At 43.1% G+C, this 23,307-nt stretch overlaps 3 protein-coding genes across 5 annotated transcripts in view; 1 reads left to right on the top strand and 2 right to left on the bottom strand.

Moving 5' to 3' along the window:
- Positions 1-4,270, bottom strand: part of dyrk1b (dual-specificity tyrosine-(Y)-phosphorylation regulated kinase 1B) — a 56,049-nt gene extending 51,779 nt beyond the window's left edge. The window contains exon 1 of the mRNA XM_076148497.1: positions 3,628-4,270. The gene's annotated coding sequence lies outside the window, so the exon portion shown is untranslated. The remainder of the gene's footprint in view (positions 1-3,627) is intronic.
- Positions 4,271-4,686: 416 nt separating this feature from the next.
- fbl (fibrillarin) lies at positions 4,687-13,661 on the bottom strand. Of its 2 annotated transcripts, XM_076148500.1 has the most exons (10): positions 13,533-13,641; positions 11,798-11,820; positions 11,665-11,746; positions 10,683-10,811; positions 10,239-10,333; positions 9,957-10,127; positions 9,735-9,867; positions 8,147-8,259; positions 7,517-7,662; positions 4,687-5,533 (listed from the first exon to the last, which is right to left on the bottom strand). In XM_076148500.1, the coding sequence occupies exons 1-10, from the start codon at positions 13,540-13,542 to the stop codon at positions 5,509-5,511; spliced, it is 927 nt and encodes a 308-aa protein (XP_076004615.1). In that variant the 5' UTR covers positions 13,543-13,641; the 3' UTR covers positions 4,687-5,508. The 2 variants fall into 2 exon arrangements, with proteins under 2 accessions (XP_076004615.1, XP_076004614.1); XM_076148499.1 differs by having other exon boundaries at positions 11,665-11,820; positions 13,533-13,661.
- A 900-nt stretch (positions 13,662-14,561) lies between these two features.
- Positions 14,562-23,080, top strand: LOC142999065 (protein LYRIC-like). Of its 2 annotated transcripts, none has more exons than XM_076148461.1 (13): positions 14,562-15,201; positions 15,437-15,520; positions 16,393-16,474; positions 16,935-17,111; positions 17,311-17,361; positions 17,535-17,675; positions 19,626-19,709; positions 19,809-19,874; positions 19,978-20,120; positions 20,308-20,418; positions 20,698-20,802; positions 21,078-21,204; positions 22,108-23,080. In XM_076148461.1, exons 1-13 carry the CDS (start codon positions 14,863-14,865, stop codon positions 22,170-22,172), a joined length of 1,575 nt encoding a protein of 524 aa, XP_076004576.1. In that variant the 5' UTR covers positions 14,562-14,862; the 3' UTR covers positions 22,173-23,080. The 2 variants fall into 2 exon arrangements, with proteins under 2 accessions (XP_076004576.1, XP_076004575.1); XM_076148460.1 differs by having other exon boundaries at positions 19,806-19,874.
- The last annotated feature ends 227 nt before the right edge of the window (positions 23,081-23,307 follow it).

Raw genomic sequence — 23,307 nt, 5'->3', positions numbered from 1 at the left:
CACACACACACACACACACACACACACACACACACACACACACACACACACACACACACACACACACACACACACACACACACACACACACACACACACACACACTCTGTTGCCAGGCGAGACATAGTCAGCCTCAGTGACAGACCCAGAAATAGAGCTCCTGTAAGACAGGTGGAGGGGCCACATGAACCCCACAACCATCCGCTTCTCACCGCATGCACACACACTGAGAAAGACAAAGAATGATAGATCAGATGAGTGTTGAATTATAAAAAAAATATAATCATTTAAGGCTCGCTTCAGCAGAAGTAACCATGGAAACATATCCATAAAGGTCACAGTCGGGCTAGTTTAAGACTCTGGCTTCCTTCATCTCTCCTCGTATGACCTGAAAATGCATTTATAGCGCGTAGATATAATCAAATAAACTAGCAAACAGAATGTTAAATAGGAAACCTTGTTGCAAGATGCTGTGTGAGAATAGAGAAGCTGATGCTCCATGTGTGAGAAGAACCAAAGTAAGTTGCCCTTTCTATGGTTCCCAGTTTGAACCAACAACATTTTCCTTGCAATGTGCTGTGCACTTTCCTTAGAGCACTAACATAAAGTCACACCATAAACGCACATGATTAGCTGGGCCCTCGTGGTCACGTGTCAGAGATGTGCACACATTCTCATCTAAACAGCTGGAACTAAGCAGGTCTGAAACCATGTTCGCACACCAGCCACATCATTCTCACATTTCAACCATCATTGTAGATAATGTAGCAAGATGAGGGGAGTGAGCTGACCAACGGCAGCAGAGAAGAAATGGTAAACGGGGTAGAAAGGTACTTTTGTGTGAAGATCCTCGGCTTCGAAGATCAGAAAAGGAAGAAAGCACAGCCATAAGTAAGCTATGCCTAAATAACATGGCGACCAAAGCTAGTGGAAGCGCCACTTTCTTCCACCACCTGATACAACGGCACAGAATTTGGCATGAAGAATGCATTAGAATTGCGGTACTACGGTATTGGGTCTGAGCAGTTTATGTTCAACAGAGAATGAAAAACTCAGCATTACTTCACTTCTTCTCAATTTTTGATATGACAAATACATACAAAAATGTATTCTTACATTCCTACATGCATCATAACAATTATATCATTTTATAAAATGGCTTGTGGATGCATTGTCATGAGAGCAAGAAACAACAACCAAACAGCCCACTAACTGACATCCACTCACAATGCAACAGCATCCAGACAACACTGATTTTTGATGTAGACTATATGCAGACTAGAGACTTTCCTCATCACCTTCAATGAAATCTTTCACACTGGTGGCTCTATTTCCCCAGGAAAGGCTGTGTAGAGCTGGCCGTGAGCTATAACAGGCTGAGGAAGGTAGATGCCAACTAGCTCATTCTCTTGACCCTTGCTATTGTTAATGGTTACTGCGAAAGCAAGCCAAGACTGCCATCATTTCTGTCATTTTTTGCCCACAAATTTTTCTTAAATTTGATGGTCCTTCACTTCATTCGTGTCATGTTTCTAAGGTGATCCATTCATTTCAACACATTGACAATGCAAATAAAAAATAACCCCACTAATAGAGTACTGTATATGTATAATATAATGGCAATGAAACTATCTAGTGTTTTTAGCAAGTTGAAGGCGATGGTAGGAATGGTGCTTGTTGCAACGCCACACAAATGACAAACATCCAACTTTTCTTGCCGACCCCCCAGTAACATCCTGATATTTCACCCCCACCCACTATCTTTAACCCCAGCCTCATGTTGCAAATGAAGAACTGTCAACATGTTTGTGGGTTCCATTCATGGCTTTTCACGTCAACTATGACACCATTCACGATATCATACTGGAAGGTGATAAGGGTGGTTCCATGCATGTCTCCCACTTCTACAGTTTAGTAATCCCAGTAAAACTGCTTATTTTATGTATATTAAATGAAAAGCAACTTATGCAAATGTTGGACCCCTGAGCAATGTTTTAGGAAAGTTTGGAGGTGATTGAAGGAATGGTGCTTGTTGCAAGTCAAAACACACACACACACAAAGTCTCTCCATTTAAGAAGAATATAGATACATACAGACGATGTAAGATACTGAGATCATGTTTGTACGAAGGGTTAACAGGCCCTAAAGAAACCAACTCATTTGGCTAGCATTAGCAGCTAATGCTAATTCCAAAACACATCCCTAACGTTTGTCAAAGCAACTCTTTCCACTCAGTACATCAAATGTGAGCAATAAAGTGAAAATGGATGAAATCTTTATAGTATGCTGGGAATTAACACATGTAGAAATTTACTTTGCATTTTTTTTTTAAACCAATACATTGTGTTGGTTTGAAATACTTTTTAAATATTTGTCACAGAGTGCAATAACACAAAAACATTAATTAACAAACAGACCAATGCGTGATTATTTCCCGGATAGATATTTGCATTAGGGGGTGCAATATTATTGAAGGCACACATACCAAGTATAGCTTAATTTTAACTAGGGGAAATATCAGTCGCATTCCTGCTTTTGCCTGCATGACACTGTAGTAAAACGTAAGATGAAGGAAGAATCTTAGTGTAAATGGGGGAAAATAGCAGCGGACAGGGTCAACAGGAGGATCTATTTCATAAGCATCCAAGTCCTCTTTGTACAAACAACAGAAACCTCAACTTCAGAAGCTGAAGAGTAGGGACGCAGAACCTCTGAAGAATAAGCCTTATTAATACATGAGCAACACATTCAGCAGCAACAGGCAGGGGAGGTGAGCGCACGATGGACTTAGATCCGCTGACAGATGTGAGGCCACGGTGCTGTTCCTGCCGGTGGGCACGCTTCTCCACACCGATGCCATAGCTAAGCTAGCGTTATCTGCCCTATTAGAAGAAAATGCTGCGGATGTGCTGAGGGTAGTAAGGGAGGGGACATATCTGCTGTGACACCAACATCCATCGCCCTTCATATGCAACACAAGGACCTAATCATAACAATACAGGGACCAAAACACGTTTCATCTACCCAGCTGTCCAACGACCCGTCTCGGCTGGACATTCTATTCTCTTCTTCATTGTCGTAGCTCAAGTAAAAGCAGGTCGTGAGTGCAGCCACTGAAACCTGCCTAGATACACACCGATCACATCAATCATCAGCCTGCTGATGATCAGCCTATAAAGATGGTTAACGTTAGCTTAAAACGATGCCGCAACTATAAAACAGAAGGGTGGGGGAGTGACAATGACAGAAAATGGACATTGCATGCCGCTAAATCTGGGCAGTATTTTATCATGATGCAGTTCCAGCTGCTGATATAACGGCAGACTTGATTTGTATACTCCACATGATCCACCCATCGTTCAACGCTGCAGTTAACCCACGGTCTCGTCAAACCTCGACCCAAATTCATGGCTGTCCGGTCTGCGATGACTGACCGCGGGGACATAACGCCGCTTCAGTGGCACCGACATGGACCGATGTTCCAAAAGGAAGGGGGTGTACCAGCAAGCAGCGCCCCTTCGTTGATAATCAAAAGTACATTGAACGCATTGACACAAATCGATGCTAACCAAGTCACAAATTCACACACGGGTAAATTGGACAAAGCCGGTCTGCTAAATTCTTACCTCAAGCGGTGTGTCGAACCAAGTTCCCCATAGCAGCCATGTTCGGAACCCCTCTTTCCCTCCTTTTAGACGAACATAGCCCCCCGCTCCGGGTTTGTTGTCCCTCTTCCGCAGCAGAAATTCCAATGTTCACTCAGGAATCGTTAGAATGATTAAACAATTCCAACGAAATTAGTTTCCAATAAATTAGTTTTTCTCCGGAGTGGAACGATTGGGCTGGTGGCCGGCGACCAAGCTTACCAGCAGCTTAAGGGAGGACAACACGCCAGCTGAACCACGAACTCTTTTAACTCCATCTTTCTGCAGCGTGGTTTAGTTTTCCCGTTGACATTTCAGATAGCACTTTAACGCTTCTGTTTTAAGGTCTGGTTGGCTCATACGCTTTTTATATGCATTTAATGAGATACGCGAACATTAGCTAGCTAGCCGTTAGCTAGCATGCTAACTGACTAGTATTAGACTGCCATTTAAAACTATAAAAGCTGTCAGTACCGAGCAGACTGCAGGGCAGCCGACGGCCGGTCGAGGGACGACAATGCAGCAGACAGACGTCGTGAGAAGCTAAACGTATGGTAGCAGCCGCGCTCAAGCTAGCTGAGCGCCGCCAGCCCCTCGGTGCCGATGATCTGCTGAGGAGAGGGGCTGCATACTGCGCGCTCCACACACCAGCATGCACGGGCCTGCGCGCTCCACGTTCCACACAAAATGGCGGCCCAAACAAACTAAGCACCAAATGCGAACGGTCCATGTAAAACTACAAAACGTGAGTACCGCAGTTTGTTGGCGTATACATGTGGGAAACACAAGACCATCAACAACTCGTCGTTTTATTGCATCCCACACATTTTTGGGGTGCAATAACTTTGTGTAAAATCTGTAAATTTAGCGTTTCTCAAATAAGATTCTCAGCATGAACGAACTCGCTATTATTTAATATACAGTCGGATATTTCGGTCTGATCCTGCACTGCAAGCGCCCCCACCTGGCTAAAGACGGAAACAGCAGGAGCTGACGTACGACACCTGGTGTGTAGATTTCGTCAAATTCAAACGCTACACGCTCGTTTGTGGCAATATATTTGTTCCAAGCAAATAAAAAAAACATTTATTTGAATATGCAACAATGTCAAGCAAGTTGGTAAATTCTCTTTAGTTTCTGACTCAACACAAAGAAGCCTTACTCTAAACTAGTTTACAGAGTACAGATGACATTGCCAACACACTGGCAATTGTGCCCCCTTTTCACACTCATTTAGAGGATATGCATATTTATATGGCCTGGCTGAGATAATTTCAGGTTTGCTTACAGACTTCCCAACACTCAGGTCTGATCAGTTGTATCAAACGAAGTTAGAGGCAACACAACAGAAACATCAGAACTAAAAGGATCCTGAGCCAAATGCATTTGTGCATGAAACAAAAAGACACCCAGTAAGAACCTCACAAAAATAAAAATCATTATGCCACTTCACTAAAGCAAAAATCTATATGGAACAATTATTCAAAACCTCAATAATGTTTATCTTAAAATGGCATTCTGGATTAATGGTATACACAAGATACTGCTCAGGGCAAGATTAACTAAAAACGGGATACTGGAATTTTGAAATCGTTTCATATGTAACTGCAGAGGAAATCTTCAGTCTTAATGATTTGTTGGCTTATCAATAGGCAAAGTAGTGTCCGGAAGGTCCAAATGGTGTCACCTCTCTCAAAATCAGCCCAATTTAAACCATCCTTCTGTGTTGCTATTCCATCCGGCAAGAATGCCCAGACTTGTAAAAGTGTTCAACTCAGCAGAGGGTCCAGTGTTTGCTGCTGGTAGATTGGAAAAAGAGATGGTGGTTGAAAATGGTGACCAGCAGTGTTCTTTAGCTGGGCCTCACTTCTTTTGCTTCGGTGTAGGTCTAAGGAGAGAAAGAAGAGTATGTAAATATCAATATCACATACACACAAAATAAATCTGGATTTGCTTTGACTGCATTCTTAACAAGTCTTCATTGTCATTACTATATCCTATCGATCATACCCATCATCATCTGTGGTCAAAACTGATGACTAAGGATTATTGTCATCGTTTGAGATGCAATCCCAGCAATGTGAAAAGCATGGCCCAGCACGTAAGAAGCTCAAATACTGTACATTGTCAAGCAGATTTTAACCAGTGTAAAAATATCCTTGTCCTGCCTTATACAGGGAGACATACACGATGCATTAAGGGGATCCTGCACCAACGGTAATGCTATTTTCTACGAGGCGATTGGTCTAGAACAGTCGTTCTCAAACTGTGGTACGAGCCCACTTTAGTGGTAGGCGGAGGAATCAAATGAAAATATCCTAACCATGAGATAATTGAAATGCGACTTAAAATAAGTTTAGCCTTTCATAAATGTTTGCACACAGTACAGCACTAACCTTACTGATAGTAGCACTGCGTGCAGAGGGGAACTAAAAGGACGAAATCTGTGGATCAGGACGAGGATATTTCAAGCAGCCTGGACGACTGTGGACTGAGTGCTAACGTTAGCGCAGCGTGCTTCAAAATTTGCTATCTGCCGGTCTGTCTCGCGGACTGATTAAGTGAAGTTGGAAAATGTCCCATGGCACACTTGACAATCTCTCTCGGCACACTGGTTGAAAAACACTGGGTTAAAGCACAGGAGGCTTCGCATCGTGCCAGGCTCGAAGCCGGTAAGCTGCTCACAATTGATGACGGATGTGTTTACCATTAGCCAAAGAGATGGTACACATTATGTGTGGCGAGAAGGTCGCCAAACAGTTCAACTTGGTGCCACTTTCAAATGACGAATAGGAGCCATGGCAGACGACTTTAGGAAGACACTGTACGCATGCTGACAAAAACTAGGAAGAGATATCATATTACTCACACTAGCTTCCTGTACAATCCTGAATAGAAGAGCCATCTCACTTTCAATAGCTCTTAATGAGAAGAACGCCCTGCATACTGTGTGGACACCGTTTTCTGTTCAGTTCAGGAAAGCATCCAAATTTACTGTGAAGACTTGGCCCTCTCTGGCTATGGCAACGATTATGGTTCCTCAACAGGGTGAGGGACCGACTCAAACATTGCATCATCATCAAGTGCCAAGGTTCTTGAGTGGTTAGAGGAACAAATTTACCTCTGACAATTCCCGCTAATCAGACATTTTCTCTTTTTTACTCCAATTGTAAACAATGGAGTGCCAGAATTAGATTGCAGTCTAGTCACTCATTTCAGTGCCATTTTTAATATGAGCTGGTCTTCCTTTGGGCATACCAGAATTTCACTCATACTCTTGGCTTTGCTGAAGAAAAAGACTAGAGGTGTAACTGAAGATCGTTCAGTGCATTATGCGGGAGTACAATAGAATAAATCATCCTGATTTGAAACAGCTATCAGGTCTTTTTAACCGTTCATATTTTACTGACGATACACAAGTTATATTCATGCTAACAAGATTGTTGGATAATTTATCTGACAGTTTGATAACTTCCCCTTACATGCCACTGAACATAGCTCAGGCGGTCCTCTCGCAGAGGAACGCTTCAATGGAAGAACCCATGTCACCTCGGTACTTTGCGCCCATGGCCTATTTTCTCCATACCGACTGTCTTTACTGTTCCATCATTTAGGAAAGCGTTTCATGTAAATGTAGTGAGCTCTTTAATGACTAGCTCCATTTCAGCTAGAAGGAAATCTGCAATCTTTACTTCTAGTCTATACTTGAGCTGCAGCACAGAAAATTCCAGTGTCCAAATGTCAATCAATCACAGATCGTTGTTGATAAAAATGTTGTGCATTTCATAATTTCATCTTAATTTCAATATCATCCAAATTAAATATAAAACCTTCAGTGCCATCACAGGAAGGAACTGTTACGCAAATGTACCTGTACACGCCGACCACCACAGCATGGTCTCTCTCATAGGGCTCCAGTGTCAGCTGCTCCTGGGGCTTCATGTTTTCACCACTCATCTTCTTCACTTCAGAGGCAAACACTGCTTCTGGAGCTGCTGTTGAGTCTATGCAGTTGGCCTGCAGGAAAAAGGAAGCCGGCATTACAATGGAGCAACATTATTCAATAGCAGCTTCTGCATGTTAATGATGAGTTGAAATGAGTTTCTATGTCACAGTTCTCAAAACAGGGAATGTGCCCCTCAAAGAGGAAATGCATTCATTGGCAAATTTTGGAGACTTGTCAACCTGCATTACCATGCAGGAGCAAAAACTGACTCAAGGCATCAGGCTGCAATGTGCTTCAATGTTAAATGTGTACCAGCTCTTCTGGAGTACCACAGGAGACTAATTTGGGAAACTGCAACTCGATTTAAACTCAACGCTGACATTCAAAGAAAAACCAGGAGACAGAGCAGAATAGGACCGACAGGAGTCCTGCTAAACAGCATGAAGAAACCAGGAGATGGAGACCTTTGGGATGCACCAATACTAAAACAAACTACTACAACTGTTTGCATTGAAGCACAGATCTGTGAGGGTGAGAAGGTGAGCATTGTTGTACCTTAATAGAAATTACAAAGTGACCATTGTTCTTTAGGAAATTGTGAGCGTTCAAAGCCACAATCCTCGTCTGGTCAGGCTGGGCGACATCAGCGAAGATCACATCCACCATGCCTAGAGAAGACAAAAGAACATACACATTTACTATGACCATCACCAACTCAACAGATATGGCCCGCTGAGTCCAGCCTTCATAGACTCAAATACCAAGATTGTAGCGCGTAACTAGGGCAGTCTGAAAATGTTGGCATTATTTCTGCAGTTAATGGAGTCATTGTATGTACTTCGTACCCCTTATTATGCGTACTTGTACGCCTTATGGCAGGTGTGTCCAAAGTCTGGCCTGCGGGCCAATCGCAGCCCAGGGTCAGATTTTAAACAGCTCGCAGCCTCCTTCTTGAAATGTATTATTCATGGCCTGCAGGCACTGTCAAACCGAATTGTGCACGTTCAAAGTGCAATTTCTCTTTTCACATCAAGGTGGCAGCACCACTCTGTAGTCACACCATGACACCTTCCAGCCAGGTAATCTCCGCTATGGCGACGGTAGATAAAAGAGGAAGGTTGACAACGAGAGCTGCCGCTTTCAGGAGAGATGGAAATATTTATTTAATCTATGTTTTCAGTGAAAACCGAAGCAATTGTGGTTGCTTACTTTGCGAAGAGACTGTTACCGTATTGAAGGAATGCAATGTAAAGACACTACCAGACAAAACATGCTAATGCATACGACCAGCTATCGAGGAGCAAACATGCTGAAAAAGTGACGCAACTCAAAGCCGCCTTCATGGAAGTTTTAGGTATCACAGACAGCTTGTTCTTTATGTTATCTGACTCGTCAGATGTGAAAGAAAGGCAGAATTATTTTGTTGACACCTGTTCAAGCCTGAATGGTTAACATTTGGTTAGATTGCAATTTGGAGAAATGACAATTGTTGTGACATTAAATATAAAATTGTTGAGAATTTATGATGATTACCACTGTTGCCCAGCAATTCCTTTGGTTTAAATAAAGTTTGACCTAATCTTATAGCAAGCTTAACAGCAATGTGATTGCAAACCAAACTTTATGGGTTGACAGCAACTGCCCGGCTGTTTTTGCAAGAAAATGTTTTGTAAACCTGCTTGTCAAGGAGCAGAGTAGTTACCAGCTGCCTCACATTCACGGACCAATATAAATCAACAACAAGGAACAACTCCGTCGTGTGGCGATTTGGAGCTCTATAAAGATGAATTGCATTGTACTGCTGACCCTCCCTCAACCTCCTCACCCATATTTCACCCCCTTCGCCCCAATCTGATGCAGATCACCCCTGCTGATCTTCGACTTGTTCTAAAGGTAGTGTGTCAACTGTGGCAGAGCCCCAACCTCCCATGATCTGCTTTCCCCCCCTGCATTAATAGCGCCCCCTTTGGGCCGCTCCACTTTTTTGCCTTGAGATCACATCTTCATTTGCTGTGACATTTTCAGGATTTTGTAGACAATAGAAAGGTTGAACGTTATAAAAGTAACAGTAAGCAATTGTTTTCTGGTTTCTGTTCCTCAAATGTGAAATTCAATGTTTCCTCAGCTCTACATCAATACCTACCAACCAACATGCGGTACTTGTGTGGGTGACGGGCATCTTCAATGATGGGAATGATGTTGGTTCGCTTCTTTGCCACATTAAGCAGGTCACGACCTGATCGATGGGAGAACTCAACGGCGTAGACCAGACCTTCCTGTTACAATAGAAAACATGAGGTTAAATTTTTGTTAATTTACTCCCTAATGAATGCAAATGTAGGCTTAAAAGGGTATCTGTACTGACCGGTCCAACAATATCGGACACGTGGGATACTGTGGTACCAGAAGCTGCTCCCAGGTACATGATCTTTGCCCCAGGCTTGATGTGGATCTGGTCAATACCACCTAAGATGGCAGCTGCCAACTTGGAGCGGAATGGATTCCAGGCACGATATTCAATCTTTGTTTCTCCTTCCTGATTTACAATTCACATGTCAAATGATGCATTCATCAGACCACACACACACTAATGTATTATATTTACAAACGACAACGATAAACTAGATACATCACAGTAGAGTCTCACCTCCACATTGATCCTCTTCTCTCCATACACAGACTCCCCCACCACCATGTTCTTTGTCACCAGTGCGTCCTCCTTCCCTCTGCAGATGAACACTCCTATGAAGAGACAGCACTCATCAGCTCCCTGCATTTCCTTTACTTATCCCTCAATAGTGAGTACTAGACACACATATGGTCTTGATGGAGATTAAAGTTTGCACACACATCAGCTACACATCTGTCAGTCTGCCTTGAATTGGTGCACAACAGGTTAACTTTTTGGATAGTTGTAACACAAACTGGGGTTGAACTTTAGCAAACCTTCAGCTCTCCATGACCTTTTCTACATGTATGAGTAGAAGTGGAGGTCTGATTTAACACTATTCCAATATCAAAGATCATATGATGAGAATGAACACAATGACTCATAACTATTTTTAGAACAGAAAGAAATAGCAAGAACAACCTTCATGTCTGTGTGGTTCCACCAAGACCTTCCTGCCTGCACCAAACCCTCCTCTTCCTCCTCTGCCTCTTGGGGTACCCCGGCCACCTCCTCGGCCTCTGAAGCCACCCTCCGGGGACCTGAACCCTCCTGAAAAAGATTGCAAAAAAAATAGTTAAAGAAACACCCAAGCACCAATTTGAGCTCTTCAGCCATGTTTCAAGTCCAATTAGAATGGAATGTTGTGCTTCATAGAGGTTTATTATTGTCATACTTGTGCACCACTGTAGTGTTCATGTATACAACAATAGACTCAACAGTGTACAGTAGTTATGGATCAGCGCAAGGCCAACAGAAGTGGTATTCCTCGCCGTATGAGAGCAAAACCTGCTCTATGTACTAAAGCATGTCAAATGAAAGATTGGATCGACTGTGGTAGATTTTGTCTCATAGCAACGAGCTGCTGGACATCCTCAGCAACTTAAATCTGGGACTCTGTTGTAGTTAACAGAAACGGACACAATTTTGGATATTTCATTCATATTAAGCTGGGACAGATAGAGAAACACAAAGTGCTGCTCCGTCTTAAACAGAGCAGGGATATTTAAGTGCATGAGTCAACATATGAGTGTTCTTCTCTGGGTATTAATTGACGTTTTGACAACATAAAGCTGGTTCAATCTAATCCTTGGTTAAACTATGGAGCAAGTGGTCATTTAAATGCAACCAAGTACAGTAAGTCGCTTGGATGCAACTGGTGAGGAGTGGAGGTAGAGCCTGCAGCGCGTGCACACACACGCTCTTAACACCAGAGTTAAGAGGTGTTACTGTTTGAGGATACAGGAGCAACATTTATGTGACATTTCATGTCCACATCTGACAGGACGACTTAACAGACCACACAAGTGGTGTTTGTTAACACACAAGTTTGCCAGCAGCTGTAATGCTGATGTTTTCAGCAGTTTGTCATTTTATAGGGAGCAAGCTCTAAACTAAAGCATACCTCTTCCTCCCCTGAATCCTCCTCGATCACCAAACCCTCCTCGTCCTCCCCGATCACCAAATCCTCCTCGTCCTCTTCCTCCTCGGTCACCAAATCCTCCTCGGTCACCATATCCTCCTCGTCCTCTTCCTCCACGGTCCCCACGAGGACTGAATCCTGTAATAAAAATGGGAGGCACAGTTAAGCCTGTTCAGGGAAGACAACAGAATGAAAACACATTTAACACAAATCCTGCCCAAAAGGCCAAGATAACTCTCACACTTCTTCAGTTTCATCCTTGGAAAGGGGGATTCCAGGTAATGGTGCCAATTATCCAGGTGACTGGCAGATATTGAGCTATGAACTGATGAGAGGGGGACCCTTATTCTTGCATTGCTCCAATCTGCACACATTCTTTAAATAAAAACCACGCTTTCCAAAGAGATGCGACCCCTCACCATTGAAATACATCAGCCAAGTTTTAATTTAATTTAATTTTTAATTCATTCAATTTACAGTCATTTAGAAGACACTTTGATCCAAAGCACTTGCTCTAGCTGAAGGAGCTGAATCAACAAAGGATCCCTGAAATATGGTGAGTTGGTTAACATTTTACATTCTATAAATGAAATGATCATTTGAAAACAATTTTGTGGCTGCTCAGGTTGTCTTATGTTACATTTCGTCCTATCTAAAACAAGTAGTGTCCCCGTTTACAGACCTGGGGCTCGTGTTAGCAAGAAGCAGCATGTTTAGCTCTATGTATGATTGATATAAAGGGATTATTTATCATTCCTAGTGTTCCAACTGTTGACTCACTTAATTGCAAACATTAACATTTATTTTCAGATGTACTGCATGGGATAATTTGAAACACGATACAGCCAAGGTAACATGGATATAAAGTGGTAGAGATGATTCTGTATGAGCAGCAAAGTGAGGCCTTTTCAGCTCTATTCAAGCAGGGGTGTAACAAATTACGTCTGGGAGAACAACAGACACATCCGATAGGAGGTCGAGGAAAAACTCCCTACAGCCTAAATAAGTCGGGAAACCGTTCGAACCCTTGGGAGAGGCAGTTCAAAGATCCCTTCTGCTCCAACGACCAGGAATGTGATGCATGCAATAGGAACCTCAGTGTATGATGATGTAACTTTTTTTCATCATTGTTCGATCTGTTCGTCGAAAATGGGTGGCGGGGATCACATCGGCCTTGGTGTGAGGGGTTTACACGTGGTCTCTATTTCCCGTGTATTAGGCCTCACGCTAAACTCCTGGCTGTGAGGAACACGTGGTCGCAGTGCGAAATTGAGTGCCCATTTTCGGGCACTGTTCTGTTTCTTCAAACATCCCCGCGGTCAATCATGTCCCGAGGTAATGATATATATGATATCTACGGGTAGAGAAACATGTGGGTATTTTCCGATCTCCGCACACTGAACGCATGTGTCTCCGGCGGCCACATGGCACAACATTTAGTACCGTTTCCGCTTCCGTGCAGCACTATGGCTACTGCAGCTAATGCTAGCTTCAGCCTGGCGTGATGAACTTCACATGGAGACGCAACAGATCGTTTTCGCTGCACGCACTCGTGACTACACTTGGTCCCCGGAGAAGGCTGGGTGATGGACACATGTGGACTTAACTACCCGATAAATCCATTTGCGTCATCATCTACCACTACAACAGTAAAGCTGCAACGTTAGTACGCGGGGAGAACCTTTCTTACTGCGCTGGCTTTCCACGGGTAGTTTACGTTGTAAACTTTGTTGTTGCTGATCTGAGCGGCCTTGTGTTACAAGCGGAACATTCACATATTAAAAATAACAGCCTAGAAACATTCACATGTGAAACACGTGGCTTACATACAGCAAATAACTCGAACTTACCTGGCCTCATGTTCTCTAATGAAAAAAGCGGCGTTTCTGGAAATCAACTGGGCACTTCTGTTTCCTCTCTCGTGATTCTCCCGAGCATGTGCGACCGAGGAAGTACCGCCTACTTCTTCGTCGTGTTCTTCTTCTTCGTTTTGTTTAATGGCGGATTGCAATCTTTGACTTAGAGGGTGCATACCGCCCCCTACTGTACCGAGGTATGCAGACATGTTACCTCCACTCACAGCACCTTAGACTCATACAAATTATTGATCACAGTATTTTATTGATCGTCACTGACTTTATTATTAATGAACTAGGTATGTCTTATTACAGGGTAACACGGAGGCGACATGTCTCTGCGTCTTCAGGAATTCTTCTTCACTGTTCCATACCCGTCCAGATCTGAAGTACTAGAATCCCCTATTGGTTATAGTCTGGAAATATATGTTAACAGTCACTCAATAACAGGCACATCATTAGGTATGTTCCATATCTCTATGGACACACCTTATGCTTGTTGTTCCCCTGCTTCATGGCCACATCACAAATCTCACTCATTTCTCTTTTTACCTCATGGCCATATCATAACTCGCCCAAGGCGATAATGATGCACTTTCAATGCACTTGTCAGTGCACCTGTAGTCCTGCTTTAGATGATTTACATTTGTTCTAACTTCTTTAACTTTTAAGGTATAAAGTAAAGTGATACCATGGTTGAAACATATATTGATATAACAGTATTGTAACACATTGTACATTGATATAACATGACACACAACATTAGAAGGTGTTGAAATGTGTGTTGGACACTGTTTAGTTGTAACCGTAAATTTAAATGATAGGCCTGTACTCAGATTGTCTTGAAAGTGTGCTGCAAGTGACACTTTAGCCCCGCCTTTTCATTGAAGCTGTCAAATATAGTCATATTATTATACGACATAGGAAAAGTTATAATGTGACATACTCATAGAAATTAAACACCAGCTAACAGACACTCTTCTGTGATTGGCCGGGTTGTCATTTCCCCTGAAATCAGAGCGTTAATTTTCGTGCAGCAGTGAAGGTAGCATCTGGGCTCCAGTCAAGTGGAGCCATTTGAGGTGAAGCTATTTAACCCGCGGTCACGCAGTGAATACTGTGGTGGTCGGCTCTGACCGAAAGCTTGGTAGATTTCGGTCGGCGTATTGGCTGTCTGCGCCGCTGCCGATGGCAAAACGTAGGGTGCGTTTATCGTTTGCCACCATGTCGAAGCCGTTCCGTTATTTTTAGCTAGCACTGCAGGCTGACACGGCTAACTCCATCGACCAAAGCGTGACTAATCAGTGTGTTACAAACAATAGAAATGGGTGAGTGGCAGGACGCCGCATCTCGACATGTCAAACTGTTTGCCAACCGCCTGAATGATCAGTTGTCCCGCGGCTTGGGGCTGCTGCGCTCCGAATTCGGCGTGGATTTGGGACTGGAGCCGGAGCTGATTCCGCCATGGGTGATCCTCTTAGCGGCACTAACCGGGTTGGTACTAATGGTCGCTATGTGGGCCTCAGTCTGCAGGGCTATCTTTAAAAAGCGACCAGATATAGACCCCGTAGATGGAGACGACGAGAGTGAAGTCAAGGAGAGCGCCGCAAAACCGGTGATTAAATCCGAGGAACAGAAGAAAAAGAAGAAGAAGACAGAAAAAGTATGTAAAAGGAACGAACACGTCTTTTCCAGATAACGTTGCTAACCAAGTTAGCTGCAAAGCTAACCTCCCGGTGACAAATGAATCCGTAGCCAATTAGCATGGGGATGGCTAGTGTTTACTGTGGCCCGGGTAGACGTTGGTGATATTGACTATACTTTCTTGAAATGGCTAAAGATATTTATTAACAATCTCTGTGCGATTCTCAAGCTTTTGTCTCTATGTACATTCCCAGAAAGCACAGCCAAATGGAAGGGCTGTTGCTGAACCACAGGAAGAGGCGCCTCCACCAGAAACCAAGACTGAGAAGGTTCCAGAGGTAACTAACTTTAACAGTTACATGACATCAGATATGTATCCAAACATGGTGGTTGGAACTGAGCACAGGGGTTCCACTCCCCCGTGTGGACCAAGAAGGTGGACTGGCAGTTGGAGAGTTGCCAGTTTGCCTCTAGGGCCCTGCCAAGGTGCCCTTGTGCAAGGAACTGAACCCCCAACTGCTCCACGGGCGCCATATCATGGCTGCTCTGCCCTCCCCCTGTCAAAGCGTGTGTGTTGTGTGTTGACATATAAAGTTCAATCTTAATCATTACGATCATTTGGCAGACGCTTGTATCCAAAGCGACTTACATTACATTACCACCCTTCGCAGAGGGGGGAGCAATTGACGGTTCGGTGCCTTGCTCAGGGGCACCTCGGCAGGGGCTCGAATCGGCGACCCTCCGGTTCCCAAGCGGAAGCACTACCCACTGAGCCACTGCCTCCCTAATCCATGGTCATATTTGTGTAAAGGTTTAGTCTCTATTGTTGAGAAGTGTTCATGTTTTCCTGAATGAGAGGCAGTTGAGGAGCACCACCCTGTCTCTGTCCTTCTGGGCTCATGTAGGGAGACCAACTGTTGGTGTTGGGTTACAGTCTCCACATGCTGCTGCAGCATGAATCAGGGTGGTGACAGGTGGGCTCTTCTCCTAAATGGCCACTCCAGAAATCAAAAAGCGCTGTAAGCTGTGAGCTCAACGTTGTTGTATTTTGAAAAGTAAACATGATAGATTAGCACAGGTTTAATGAGTATATAATATGAAGCGTAGTTTCACATTTAAATAGAGTTTAAGTGTGCTTGTTTGATTGACTGCCGGGTACATGAAGCACAAAGTCACTGTAAGAATGCTGCATTTTCCTGTCTTCTTCCAGGTGAAAAGGTCCAAGAAGAAGGCAAAGCAGACTGTGAAGCAGTCCAAGGCTGTGACTGCAGATGGCAAAGAACCAGAAGAAGGTTACATGTTATAAACTAGATGCCTGTGTTTAGTTTTCATTGGTGTTTGTCTGATTAACAGGATATGGCATAAAGTAACAGACTCGTATCCATGAAGTTGTTGTGTGTTGGATTAAGGAAGTCATGATAAGACTTTGAGGTCGAGCCAAACAGGGTTTTTTTTCCACTTACCTAACATGGCAAGTGGCAGTTTAGCCTCTGTCTCACAAACTTACACCTGAAGGAAAAACCTCTGGACCAGATTAAGATATTGATCATCTCTTGTTGGGGTCACTTTTATGGTGTTGTAAGTTCACGAATATAACCTGCAAACCATACGAGAAATGCTAATCTAAGACAGGTAGGATGTTGTCACCAGAGACACGGTAATATCAGTCCAGGCATCCATAACATATTTACATACTCATCCCTTTCTTTACCCATGCAGTGTTTAGCAGCTAATTCAGCTGTTACCTTTCAGGCATGTGGGAGACCAAGGTCAGCAATAAGGAGAAACGTGAGCAACGCAAGAAGGACAAGACTTCAAGCAATGGCTCTCCCAGTCCTGGAGGAGCGGTCCCTCCTGTCAGTGCTCTCCTCGAGCCACCAAAGGCATCTGCAGCCCCCCCACCACCTGCTGACCAGAAGAAGAATCAAGGTGGAATTGGTTCCGTCTTTTGTTTCTGTGTAGTTTGATGTTGAGGTGGTTGGTCTCTTGTTGACTATACATTTAGTCATTAGAGGAATGGACTCAAGTCATTATTCACTTGATTTGGTGGTGTTTCAAGTGTATATGCTTGTGCTTTCTTCACAAAGTGTTCTCAGCTTTGATTTTCTTTTTCTTCCTGTATTCTCAGGGAAACCCACCAAAGTGAAGGCAGAGGAGACTGAGGCCGTTGTATCTCAAAGTAATTATCTGCAGAGAAATGCTTCACACATAATGCATATGGAGATACAAGCATTGCTATTTCTCCTGTGCTTTTCTTCCAAAGTTCGGATGCTTGATGTGTCTATTCAATTTATTTCAAACCACATCTATTTATATTCTAGCTTGGTATAAGATGTTTTCTCTTTGTATTAGCTAACAGCAGTGAGGCAGCAGTGGTGGCTGCTGATGTGCCTGATGTGGAAGTCAAGGTGCCCCACCACATTGTTGGTCCAAAAACGGGCTCCTGGACAGCCAGTCGAGAGCCAGCATCACTGTGGGGGGCAGAGCTTGATGGTAAACTCACTCACTATCACATTTCGACCAGTTAGCTGGCTGTTATTCAGATTGTCCTGTGTGCTAAGGTCTATGCCACAGATGTCAAACTCAAGGCCCCAGAATCTGGCCCGCCGGGTTGTTTTATGTGGCCCGCAAGAGCAAAATAAACGTCTGTGGCGCTTTTACGTGTACATTACATTACATTACATTACATTACAAGCATTTGGCAGACGCTTTTATCCAAAGCGACTTACATTACATTACCACCCTTCGCAGAGGGGGGAGCAATTGAGGGTTCGGTGCCTTGCTCAGGGGCACCTCGGCAGGGGCTTGAACCAGCGACCCTCCGGTTCCCAAGCGGAAGCACTACCCACTGGGCCACTGCCTCCCGTGTACATTGTCCGTAAACTACATATCCCACAACACATGTCGATTTTGTGTCCCACGAAGTGACGGTATCCCGCCACTGAAATGCAGCATTTCCACATCAGCGTCAGATCGGCGTTTAACAAAGGTGATTTTCCGAGGATAGATTCTCTGATATTTTAGTAAATGATTCTTTCATGTAATCTCTGTGAACGGCTTTCCGTGCCTTACGATCTTCTCAAACCGATCTTTTTGATCGATTTGCTCTCCCCAGCATTCCACAGCAGTATCCAAATCGTTCTTTTACCTTAATTTCCAGCTTGGTACTTTTCAGTAAATGCTGCGTGTTTGTTTTGGAAATTTCTTTGAACATCGTGCTTTCTTCTTCTCTCATATATTATAATTTCTCGCCGTATAGGAAGCACATTATTATTAATTATTATTATTTATATCCTGTATTGTTGTCGGTGAAAGCAAATTGTAACTGTCCAGGCAGAGTTAAACACTATGTTCGTCCAAGACTTTTTTGGACCTATCCACGCCTTTACAAGTTGTTTTATTTATACCTTATTGTTATTATTTTTTATTGTTGAAATTGGACTTGTTTTACTTGAGAAATTTCAGGTTGTTCATAATATGTTTTGTAAAAAGACAGTTAAATAGAAGTTAACATTTGCAATATGAACTTGTACTTCTTTGCACTAAAACAAAGGGAAAACTTCAGTTGTCCATGCACATCCATTTATAGGTCATTATGCTTTGATTTTACTAATCGGGCTCACTTGAGCTTGAGCTCTGTCATGGCTGGGTATTTTGGAGCAGACTACTTTAGGTTCTTTGTTGTAGTTGATAAATGAAGTCTCAGTAATCGATCATAAACAATGACAAAACTGTTAATGCATTCATGATGTAAGGGATCATATGTTCTCCTGAAGTGCTTTTATTCCACATGCTGACAGTACATTGTCCTGCTTATTACACTTACTAAACAATCATGTCAATTTTATTGATTTTGAATTGATCAGCATTGTATTGGGGGTAGCTCAGTCCATAGGGATTCAGCTTGGGAACCGGAGGGTCGCCGGTTCGAGTCCCGTATGGACCAAGTAAGTGGACTGGTAGCTGGTGAGTTGCCAGTTTGCCTCTAGGGCTCTGCCAAGGTGCCCCTGAGCAAGGCCCCGAACCCCCAACTGCTCCACAGGCGCCGTAGAATGGCTGCCCTGCACCCCCTCTGTAGTGCATGTGTTTGTGTGTGTGATATGTAGGGGGTGCAAGACAAATAGCAATTGTATGTTATTGCCGCGAATTGCATGCAAAATGACAAGAATAAAGTGTCTTAAATCTTAAAATTTTTTACTTTTAAGCAAAGTATTCCAATTGACAAGGTTCAGCTGATGTAGAATCGTCCTATTGCTGTTACCCTACATCAGGGATCTCCAACACGTCGCTTGTGAGCTACTGGTATCTCGCGAGCGACGTGTTGGAGACCCCTACTCGATCAAGTTCAGACTTTTTAACACAGTTTATGCGTGCGTGCCAATATTTTGCGCCTCTGATTCTCCCAGGTCATTTGACTCACACACGTTGACACATGTGTTTCAGGTTCTTGGACTGTGATCGACAATGCGATGCAGACATCAGATTTGAATCTGGTGTCTCTCAGTGGACTGAGAGTAGGAGCAGCTGGTGAGTAATAGTACTCTGTAGCCACTAGATAGCATAGTTTGCTAAAAAAAAAATAAATGCTGCCTATCAGTTCTGTTGTTCTGTTTGATTGTGTGGTAGATCCTCAGCCTGTGAGTGACCTGACCTGGCTCACCCAGCCCAGAGTAGATGAGTGGTCTGGACTGAGTAAGGATGTTTTTGGGTTTTTTTCTGTTGAGTTCAACTGTGCATTGTTGATGTTTTGACTAATTCATCAATGAGTCTGTCTTTGCTTCTTTGTCTTGTACAGATGGTAGCTCAGTTGACACCAGCTCAGACTGGAACGCCCCCTCTGAAGCCTGGGGAAACTATGAAGAGCACACACCTAAACCCCCTCCACAGGAGCAAGACATCCCTGAACCTGCCCAGGTTCATCTGCTGACTGGAGCAGCTGTAAGTACGCCCAGACCTCTGAGACAAAACAAAGCATCATGGGAAGTACTTGATGTAATTGATGACTCTTCAGGCCTCTATGAATATGGGTGAAGCTTTAGTTGGTAATTAAATGTTGATGTTGATCTTTTGTGCTGGTTTAGACGTTATTAAGCATGAAGCAAGTTATGATGTTCCTTTATCTCAGGATGAGGATGACAAGGAGAAAGTAGAGACTGCTGCTGATGGAGAAGCTAAAACTAAAAAGAAGAAAAAGAAGAAGAAGAAGGCAGCAGAGGAGGGAGAAGTAACTGCTCAGGTAAACTGAAGTTTACTCTTGTTTAGTCTCAAGATGTTGGTTGTTCTCTTGTTGATGCTTCACAAAGATGAATTTAATGGAATGCCAATGCTCCTTTGGGCCCCATCTGATGTGGACAATATATTTATAGTGAATATAATAGAAACAATAGAAAAACCCTGCAAAAACTTTCTTGTTCTTGAAGAGAAACACGGTGCTGCACACGGTTTACATTTCAGTGTGACGTGTTTAAAGTTGATCAGACAGTTGATGTGCTTTGTTCCTTTCTGTTCTGTGGAGGCTGAAGAGCCAGAGAAGGAGGCGGCCCCAATGAAGCAGCATCAGCAGCCAGTCATCCAGGAGAGTTCTGCTGCCATTCAGCCCGATACAGCAGTTGCTGTGGAGGTCAGTCTACACACAGTGATTCTATGCAGTTTCTGTTAAGTTTAAATTCCAGCCTGGTGCGGGTATAGATGTAGGGTTGTAGCAGGGAAAATGTCCACATATTTTTGGCCCCTTTAATCTCAGTAGGGATGTCTCTGAGTCCCAAAATCCAGCGCACTTTGCTTCTCCTTTTTCCTCTGGAAGGCCGCCTCCATGCCTTCCTCCCACATTCAAAGAACGGTGGGAAAACTACAGCTAATGCAGTCCAAACTAATATTGTTTCACTTTGCTGTCAGATGAGAGCGGCACGATCGGTGAAGGACAACATATCCCAGAAACCCCCAATCACACAAGTGCCACAGAAGCCAACTGATGGAGAGCCCATTGCCAAGCAGAGCAACCTTCCTTCTCCAACACAACAAAGTAAGCTTGAGACTGAAACACGTCATATATGTCCACCAACACTGTCCAGAGAACCATTGACTGGCAGACCTTCAATCCCAAGGATATTGATGAAAACATCTTTTTTAGGTCTTAAATGAATGATAGGATCTATGTTAACCTACCTTAACTAAATGGACTATTCTCATTGTTAAAAGGCTAAACTGCTAATAATTAACTACTGGATCACTTTCGATAAACAATTCATTGTAATACAAACTAATGTATCTACATAGGAATATACAAGAGTGACAGTGAAGGTTGCCATGGAGAGCACATGGTATGACATGCAACGTCTCCACAAGGGCGCAGTGTTGATCTTTGGTAGCGCTCACCTAAAAGTGTTCAAATCATATTTTTTCACTAAAGCAAAGGGAAAACTTGGAGTTGTCCATTTACATCCAATTATTGGTTATTATGTTCTGATTCTACAGGTCCGGCCCACTTAACATTACATTACATTATGGTCATTTAGCAGACGCTTTTATCCGAAGCGGCTTACAATAAGTGCGTTCAACAAGGGTAGATAAAAGAACTTCAGGTCACAAGAAATCGTAAGCGCATTTCCTTCCAAAACCAACAGCTAAGAGCATAACTAGAGCTAGAGTAGAAGTGCAATAAAACTTGAGTTTAAACTGTTTAAAATTCTGTATAAAGACTCTTTGCTCTGGTTTTTGCCATAAAAACCTCAGAGGTTAAATATCTGAATTATTGAGTGTATATTGAGATGTGGCCAGAAGCAGAGCAAGCTTGAGAATAAGGGGGACAACAGGTTAGTGGTGGTTTTCTACCACGTAAGGTTAAATCCAACTCGATTTCAGCCCAACTGAGGTGATTCTGTCTGCATGACTTATATATAAGTATACTCTGCACATTCTTTCACAGCAAAACCTGATGAGAACCAAGCACCCAAGCCAGCGAAGAAGAAGAAGGCGAGGAGGGAGACATGAGACAGAGTCCAGTCTGCAGACATTTGAATGCAAAAGACTTGATGACCTGTTTATGCAACAACTTTTGTGAACAGAACTTTGATCAAAGCTGGAAATGACAGACCTCTGCTCTTAAAACCAAGAAGAAAATTGAAAGGACTTTTATACACGTGGAGTCTCAGTGGGTTGATTATTGATACCTGAACGTAGATCCAGTGCTATCTGTTGTAATACGGTGTAAATGATCCTCAGTTCTGCATTTGATACAGAATTCATTCTGTCTTCTAATTCCACTCAATCAAAGAACTGATTGAAGAAGCTGTGTTGTAATTTATAAATGTAGAAAATACTGATCATGTTTAGAACGGTATGTGGCTGTGAGGTTTGAGAATGAAACCATGGACGACACACAGGTCACTGGAGGCCAGCCCATAACGTGAAACTAGCACCTGGCAGTCTTTCATTTCCCACTTACATGTGTGAGCCATGATAGTGTTGAGACAGTATCATGGACAGATCAAATGTTTTAACAGTGATCCGATGTTAACAAAGGCTTCGGCTCAACACTGAAAACAATACGGCAGGCATAGTTAGAAATGTTTTGGGTTGAGGAGACATGCGTATTGTTGGATGCAGAAGAGGTAATGTGCTCGGTACGTTTGCATTATTATCTGTAATGTAATGAACATTTGACATGTCTACTATGTTTGTGAAGAGAATTGTTGTAACCTTCTATCTGTGATCGCTTGGTGGCCAGAGCCATTCAGGAGCCTCTGATAAGTAATGTACCATTGCAGTGTCACCCTCCTCTTCATCATTGTCCACTTGTTGTTGATTCAATAGTCTTCAAAATCTTTTGTAAAACCTCTTTGTAATAAATTAAAGCTAAAGCCATATGTAAAAAGACTAAATAAAGGCCTGTTTTTCTATCTTTAAGCTTATTGATTTGTGTATATAGTGTGCGGGGGGGCAGCAACCTGCTACTGTTAATGTAATGCAACAGGATGATGAACAATGGTGCATACAGTTAGAATTAAACGGTTGAGCATGGATCAGAACATAAAATAAGTTGTGTTTGAAGGAGAAATGCTTCTGGAAAAGAAACGGCTGCAGAGCCAGAAAGATCATACACACAACACACACAACCGCTGCCACT

The sequence above is a fragment of the Genypterus blacodes genome, unplaced genomic scaffold (assembly GCF_046128005.1).
Source record: "Genypterus blacodes isolate CSIRO-AG114 ecotype Tasmania unplaced genomic scaffold, CSIRO-AGI_Gbla_v1 ptg000040l_1, whole genome shotgun sequence".
Lineage (NCBI taxonomy): Eukaryota > Metazoa > Chordata > Actinopteri > Ophidiiformes > Ophidiidae > Genypterus > Genypterus blacodes.
Note: the sequence above shows the minus strand (reverse complement) of the source record. Positions and strands in the feature narration are given on the sequence as shown.